Below are 8,590 nucleotides of genomic sequence, written 5' to 3' on the forward strand. Positions count from 1 at the left end.
TTTTAATAATAATACATTCAAACGTATTTTCATTTGATTATTCGCATCCTATCATTCTTTCAATCGTTTCATTCAACAATCACATATCGATACGATTATTATTGTTTGTAAAATAACAATAGATACGCGTAAGCCTAATCCCTATTGTAACTTCTTAATTATCAATCACACACACACACCCACGTGTTTGTTAATCAAACGTGTACCAATCAATCGAAAGACGAGTAACATCCTCCTACACTGTTTTAGATTGTTTTTAATTTTTTTTGAAGTTATACTTCTTTTGGCGCGTTGGGGAAAATGTAATGGGGAGTGATTTTGTTCCGAGCGTCTAAAAAAACGACACCATGAAGTTTGTCGGTATTTACGACGCGCGGCAAAACGATTTCAAGTATACGGCATGAAGTTGTCTTCTTTTCTTCTTCCCCTTTTTTTCTCAAGCGGGTCACCCATCCAAATACTAATCGAACTCAGCGCTGTTTTACTTAAACGATCGAAGCGAGAACTAATGCTGTAACCGCGCCATTACTGTTAACGCGTCAAGTAATTAGATATATCTTTCTTATATTTAGTGTGGACTGATATCTATATTTGATATTTTCTTTTCTTTTTTTTATTCTTTCTTTATATATATATAATAGTAATAATTTTTTTTTTTAAGTTATTTTATTTCTTTGAAGTTTTTTTTTGAAGTTATTTTTGAGGTTATTGAGGTTATATTCGTTTTGGTACGGCAAAGAAGTATAACTTCTTACGTGCGTACATAATTTTTTAAGTTATTTTATTTCTTTGAAGTTTTTTTTGAAGTTATTTTTGAAGTTATTGAGGTTATGTTCGTTTTGGTACGGCAAAGAAGTATAACTTCTTACGTGTGTACATAAGTATTTTTTTGTCAATTTTTATCTTTCATTCTCTCATTCATTCTCACATATCATTTATTCATCGTTTATTCATCGTTCATTCATATTATCACTTTTTTTAAACACATTCGTCTTTTCTAACACATTCGATATATCATTCGTGCATTATTATTATTATATTATATAGGTCACAGTGATAGATTAAAAACGACAGTGAAGACAATATTTACAGATATCATCTATATCTCGCGATGCGCTATTATATTAATAATAATAATTATAATTATAATGATATTATAATAATAATAATAATAATAATAATAATAATAATAATAATAATAATAATAATAATAATAATATTCATTAGAACAACGATTCGTTAGTGCCTTAGTGAATAATTAAAACGCCGATGGAGACTTGTGCAGATTTAATTCGCTTTTTTTTTTTTCTTTTCTTTTTTTCTTTCTTGTAAATCAATCATCTTATCATCTTCGCGATGTTTTTTTTTTTTTTTTGGAAATATATTCGATCTATAATTACGTAGGAATGATATCGGCATCTACCATAAGAACATTTGTTTGTTTTTTTCTTTTCGTTTCGTTTCGTTTCGTTTTGTTTTTAAATTTAAAACACGCGAAATTTGATTTTATCATTCAACCCTTTTAAATTATACTCTAATAAAACAATAACAAAAAATACAAATAAAACACGGTTTTTCTCGGGCAGCACGTGGTTAACCTAATTTTTGGCAATTATTGTATCCAAAAGGTGTTGTTATTATTATTAATACAATTATCTTTATATTGTCATCACATTTTTGTTCTTTTTTTTATTCTGTGTTTTGTTTTTCTTTTATTAGATATACAACGAGGGATGAATCAGCCGTCTTATAAAAAAGGGTTGAATGTATTGCAATATAGAAATAAATAAAATTTATATATCTTACAATATTATATCGAACTATTTTCGTTTTTTCAACCGAGACGTGGATATATAATATTTAAGAAATTTGAAATATGGATAATTTGTTTAAAAAATAAAAAGAAAAGAAAAAGAAAAACACATTCGTGCTCGCAATCATCGGCGTTATTTTTTTTATTTTGTTGACTTAACTAAAATTAGGATAAATGTCGCAATATATTAATTAATTATATTTTTAAATTTATTAAGTGTGTTTTTTATATATATATATTTCTTTCGCTTAATTAATTCTCGATCGAGATTTCATTCATTGATTATTATTTTGCATTTATTCTTTGCATTTTGTGATATTGCATATTATTTTATTTTATTTATCAGGCGACTTAATCAATTCATTAGCATCGGTGCAATTAGCTTTTTAACCGCGGTAGGGCTTTGTTTTGCATTTATTATTGTTTTTGTTTTCTTGTAATTTTTTGTTATTTTTTTTTTTCTTATTTTTTTTTTCTCTTTTCTTTTCGTTACGTTAAATTAAACGCGTACTTACTTTGCTAAGTATGTGAGTAATAATTAAAATTCATAACGACGACACGAGACATAATTAACATCACGAAAATTTTCAACGTCTAATATAGTTTGGATGATAATAATAATAATAATAATAATATTATTATTATTATCTCTTCGTTTTTAGATTCTTTTTTCTTTTAGATAATTTTCTTTTTTTTTTCTTTCTGCGTGTTCTTATTATTTTTATTATTCAGGCGAAGTATCGCGCTGGATAATAAAATAAAAAACAAAAAAAAAATAAAAATTAAACGTGCAGGTAATCCCACTCACAAGCCACGTGTATATATTTTTTTTTTCTTTTCCATATATTAATAACAATTTATATTATTATTAGTATATATATAATATAATATTTTTTTTTTGTTAAACATTCACAGATCCTTCGTGTTTCTTTCTCGCAGTAAAAAGTAATCAATCGGAATGCTCGAATAATTGCGAAACAAAAAAAAAAAAAGAAAAAAAAAGAAAACAACAAAAATTATCGAAATAAAACAAGAAGAAGAAAAAAAAAGAAAGAAAGAAAGAAAGAAAAATCTTTCGCGAAGGAGACGACACCTTTATCCATTTCCCTATTATAAAATGTAAATATCGATGAGAGAGAAAAAACGTTTCTCGTTCGTTTATAAATTCGATTGCTAGACAAATCGAGTTGGAATGACTTTTTCTTTTTCTTTTTTTTTGCCCGGTCGTTCCCCTCTTAAATTGTTTCAATTATAAAAATTCTACCGAGTAGGATCTTATTCTATCTCTATTGCAATTTTATTTCCATTTATTGTATAATATTTCATTCGTAATTCCTATCTTGCTTTTTCTCGTACATTATATTAATAACAATAATAATAATAATAATAATTATTATTATTATATATAGAAAGAGTATAATTATATAATATTATATATCTATATTAATATATATATATAATTTTAATTATATATAATAAATTATATATAATTATATAATGTTATTAATAAATATAATAACATTATATAATATTTAATATATTATATAATTATTCTTATTTTTGTTGTAGAAATAATCAAAAGACGCGTAAAACGTGTTAATGCATCGTAATATATATTACAAGTGTTACAGGTGTAAATTTGTCAATTGATTAAACTCGAAACAGATGTTAGAGAAAGTAGAACGAATCCCCCATAAAACGGAAGTGATCAAATGGAATCGCAGAAGGGTGTAGTACTGTTAGGCTTACACTCTCGTCCCATCACTGACGTAGTAAATTACTTCCGGTTTAATCTTTTCACCCACGTGTTATATATAAAAGAAGAAGAAGACATTTTTTTTTTGGGGTCGTCCCGTGTTCGTAGATCAAATTTAACAAATATTTTTATATATATGAGCCGTTTATTTTGAAAGTGACCTAACTCCATTAGGAGTAGAGATTTTGGTGTGGTAGAAATGGCATTAAAAAAAATAATTTAATGTTTGCCCCCGAGAGTATTACAATATTATCAAAAGTGTCGGAAAGGTAATAACTTTATTGTACATGAAATGAGACAACAAGATTTTTGTATCAACAAAATTATTAGAAGACGCAATTTTTAAAAGGGTCAAGAATTCTAACGGAGAACCAATATACTGGTTAAAAATATGTTGGATGCGTTTTGTCAAAAATGAATAAGATTTTCTATAAGACATCAATGAATGAGAACGAAAATTTGAAAGTCCTGAATTTAATACCACGTCGGGGTAGACCAAGAAAGTTCGAAAATATTGTATTGACACCACTGTATAAAAATATAAGACAAATTACAACCGCAAAATTCAAGGACATAATTGACTTATTACGATATATACCACCGGAACATCATGTTTCTTTAAATCCCTTTCGCATACACAAAATGTAGATGAGTAGAAAATTGTTTTGTAATTTATGTTTGCAAAAAATATTTTGAATCGCATAATTTATGTTTTTAAAGTGTTATAAAGATATGTAAAATAAAATAAGTATTGTTTTTCGCAATTTGAAGCATTTTAATTATGTTGAATGGACTTCGGTTCCTTCAAATTTGATAACGAATCTGGTTGTTAATTTTGAAAGTGGCCTAACTCCATTCTTGGTAAGAAAACGCATATTATTCACTTAATAATTGCCATTATTTTAATAGGAACTGTAAATTGAACACCTTTAGATACACTTAAGCAACATAACTCATGTTATTCTTTACGTATATTTTTGAATTGCATTGAAACGCAAACCTTTCTCAAATTTAAGGTTATATGGAGTTAGGCCACTTTCAAAATAAACGGCTCATATATATTTTTCTTGTTTCTATTTTTTGTTTAGTTGTTTATTCAAAGATCGTAAAATGTAACGACGTGAAAGATTTTTCTTATCTTATCTTATCTCTTATCTTATTATATATCTATCTATTATAAATATCAATAATTTATTTTTTTTAATTAATTAATTATATATTTTTTAATTAATTAATATTTTTTGTATGTGAAACTTTTCAATAATACGATAGACAAAATTTTGTTATAAGATTTTTTTTCTTTTTTGTCTTTTTCTCGTTTCCCTAATGGGGTTGATCGTATAAAGAGAAAGAAAAAAAGAAAAGAAAAAAAAAAAGAAATCTTTTCTACGTACAAGCGTGAATGTTTATTATATTCAATAAAAGAAAACACGAAGGCCATATATCAAACTGTCCGAATACAGGTGAAAGATCATAAATGTAGCTTAAACGCGGTGGTTTACCGGCGCGTTAATATTACAGACAGCTTTTATGATAAGCGTGATGAGGATAAATCCATTTACTAACGTTTAATAGCGTCACCGTATTTTATGTCTTATATTAAACACGAATTAAACTACGCACGAACGCGCGAACGATTAGATGATATTTTTATTTTCAATTAAGAATTTATGTGTAACCGGTTCAATTTCAACCCTTCCTCCCTTTCTTTATTTCTTTCGTATCTTTGTAACATTTCAGAGAAGAAAAAAATTCGAAAGAAAAAAGATCATTCAGCGTATATATTTTTTCGTGTCCAAATTGAAAAGTATTTTTCCAAAGATGATGATTATAATTGATGATAATGAATGATGATGTATGATAATAAAATTTGGAATAATTTAAAATTACGAAACGACAAGTAAAATTTCTTAAAAAAACATCAATTTCTAAATTTACGTATCGATAAGATAAACAATATCGAATAAATTAAATAAAAAAAGAATAATTGTCGCGTTTCCTTATCTCAATTTCATTGATCGATTATTCAAAAACCAACAACAAGTTGAAACACGCGTGTGATCCATTAAGTACTTAACTAAGTAAATAATAGATAAAATCGAATTAGACTAAAATTGAATAATCAATGATTGTTGTTAATACGATCAATAATACATTAATGATAAATGCGTCGTCGTGCGTCCTTTTCTATAAATTTCTTTTTTCTTTTTTCGTCGAACGGAAAGACAATGAAATTTGTTTAAAATCAAAAAATATTACACGCGTAATATCAAATGAAACGAGGATTAAGAAAAAAGGATATAATTTTGTTGTCCTTCCTGTTGTTTCTTTTTTCTATCTTACGTTTGTTTGTTTTTTTGTTTTTTTTCGTTTGAAAGAATTAAAGAAGAATGAATTAAAAAATGAAGTTTTACTCGATCGTTGTCCTTAACGTCGTCATCGTCGCCATCGTTATGATCGTCAATGCATGGCCCAGCCGATGGTATAGTTGCGGGAAGCCCTTCCCGTACGGCGTAGGCGATCTGTGAAAGAAAATCGTTCAAGGAAAAGGGCTACTAAGCTTTTCTACACTCGAATGATGTAATTTAAAGGGACCATTTATTTTTTCTTTTTTTTTTCTCAATCATAAGATCGGTATCGAGAGAGACTGATTCGAAATGATTGAAAAACGTGAGTGGAACTTTAACTTAAAAATGCATGCGTGTACCTGTACGTGTGCGTGTACGTGTGTGTGCGTGTGTGTGTCTTTTTTTTATATTTTTTTTATCTTGAACTGCTGTAATTATGAATTTCTTCACGTTCTTCGTTATCCATCCCATTTAATGCAATATCGATCATTATTGTTATTATTATTATTATTAAATATATGTATATAGATTCAGGCACGATAAATTATTTATATTTTCGCGATGATGATTACGAGGTAGAAACGTTAACGAGACATATACAGGTATGTTACACAACATCGTTCTTTCATTCGGGTGTTCGTTAAAACGCTAATGACCACGTTCGTTAAGAAGCACAACACCCGAAGAAGACTAACCACACGCGCGAATGGGAGAGATCATTCGTTAAATAAAACTCTTTTATATTTATATTTATCTTTATCTTTTCTTTTCTTTTCTTGTCTTTTTTTGCTTTTCACACTATTTTATTTTTTCTAAACAAGCATTATATTGCACCGATCAACCTTTATCTATTTACTGTGATTTTTTATTTTTAATAGGATAAGATCTGATTAGATTTTAAAAATAAGATAATATTTGATCGAGTAAGCGTTGTGCATGCATCTCGTGAAAACAATTCTAAATTCGTACAAATTTCCATAAGATAAAAGATTTTTTTTTCCTATCACCCATACTTTATTTTTTTCTAAACAAGATTATATTCACCGATCAACCGTATCTATTTTACTGTGATTTTTTATTTGATTAATACGATAAGAGATCTGATTAGATTTTGAAATAAGATAATAATTTTGATCGAGTAAGTGTTGTGCATCTCGTTGATAAACAAAATTATAAATTCCGTACAAATTCCCATAAGATAAAAGATTTTTTTTCCTTTCACGCATACTTTATTTTTTTCTAAACAAGATTATATTCACCGATCAACTGTATCTATTTTACTGTGATTTTACTGTGATAAAATCTGATTAGATTTTGAAATAAGATAATAATTTTGATCGAGTAAGTGTTGTGCATCTCGTTGATAAACAAAATTATAAATTCCGTACAAATTTCCATAAGATAAAAGATAAAAGATAAAAGAAAAGAAAAAGAAGAAGAAGAAAAAGACTTGGAAATGAGATTATGAAAATCTTTTTAAACAAGATTATTCTAATCTACTATCAATTTTCGTTTGATTTGAATTTTATTAATAAAATAAATTAAGATTTTATTTGAAAAAGAGGACAATTTTATTCAAGGAAGCTTGTATATGTATATGTGTGTGTGTGTGTGTGTATCTCGTTGGTAAATAAAATATAAATACATACAAATTTCTATAAGATGAAAGATAAAAGATAAAAGAGAAGAAGAAGAAGAAGAAGATGAAGAAGATGATGAAGAAGGTGAAAGGAGAAGAAGAAGAAGACTTGGGAAAGAGAGTATGAAAATTCAAAGCACGCGGAAAATAAGAGAAATTAGCGTTAAAGTATGGGAACCGGTCTGGAAAATAATTGCAACGGGAAGCCCCTTTTCGAAACACGTAGCTTTTCCTCGAGTGTGCATCGTATCTCTTCTCTCTTTCCTTTTTTTTTTATTTTTTTATTTTCTACCGCTTTCGTCCCCTCCTTTTATTTAGACCACCATTTTTTTTTTTTTTTCTCTCCCTCGTCTCATCCGGTCCTGGCACGTCCGTAAAATGAAAGTAATTAACGCGCTTGCTGCATTCTTTCAAGTGTCAAACCGTGTTGCATCGGTAAAAAATGAGAACACTTAATTGCGTCGAATCTTCTCTAGATCTTAACGTGTCATTCTTTTTAATTATGTTTATTCATTTTTTCGACAAACTCTAATCGAGGAATTCATATAAATAAAAAGAGAAAATATATTTTCTATAATATTTTATATAATAAATATTAAAAAACAAAAAAAAAAATATATATATATATTAAATAAATTAGTAAATAGTACTAAGATAGTAAATAAATTAATTATATTATAATAATAAAAGAGAAAAAAAAGACTGAATGAATATAAAAATAACAAATGTGATAGAGATACAGAAACTTTGGTGGACTAATTTATCAAACATCTTAATATTTATCATTTTCATTACAGAATCAAATTAGAAATTGATTATATTATTCGATTGACCATCATTAATTAACCGATTAACTTCTAATATCTATTGTTTGACACTTACTATCATTTTTATTAAAATCCTCTATGAATTCTCGATTAAATCTTAATTCGATATATAAAAATGATTTTTCTTTATTCAAATGTTATCACGATTTTTTTCCTAATTAAGAATTAAATGAAAATGTTTTTTTAAATATCGATCGTTAGTTTGTA

The 8,590-nt window shown here is 27.0% G+C and overlaps 1 protein-coding gene across 6 annotated transcripts in view; it reads right to left on the reverse strand.

Annotated features, from left to right (window-relative positions):
- Positions 1 to 5,898: 5,898 nt before the first annotated feature.
- LOC122515048 (tropomodulin) overlaps positions 5,899 to 8,590 on the reverse strand; it is a 51,808-nt gene continuing 49,116 nt past the window's right edge. For 3 of the 6 annotated variants that reach the window (XR_006303197.1, XR_006303200.1, XR_006303199.1), the window contains exon 11: positions 6,055 to 6,091. Coding sequence is in view for 1 of the 6 variants with exons in the window: in XM_043632208.1 (XP_043488143.1) it covers positions 6,030 to 6,091 (62 nt within the window). In the remaining 5 variants the exon portion in view is untranslated. Of the gene's footprint in view, positions 6,092 to 8,590 lie in introns of all 6 variants that reach the window. The other 3 variants (XM_043632209.1, XM_043632208.1, XR_006303198.1) reach the window with 2 other exon arrangements.

The sequence above is a fragment of the Polistes fuscatus genome, unplaced genomic scaffold (genome assembly GCF_010416935.1).
Source record: "Polistes fuscatus isolate 324 unplaced genomic scaffold, CU_Pfus_HIC Scaffold17, whole genome shotgun sequence".
NCBI classification, from domain to species: Eukaryota; Metazoa; Arthropoda; class Insecta; order Hymenoptera; family Vespidae; genus Polistes; species Polistes fuscatus.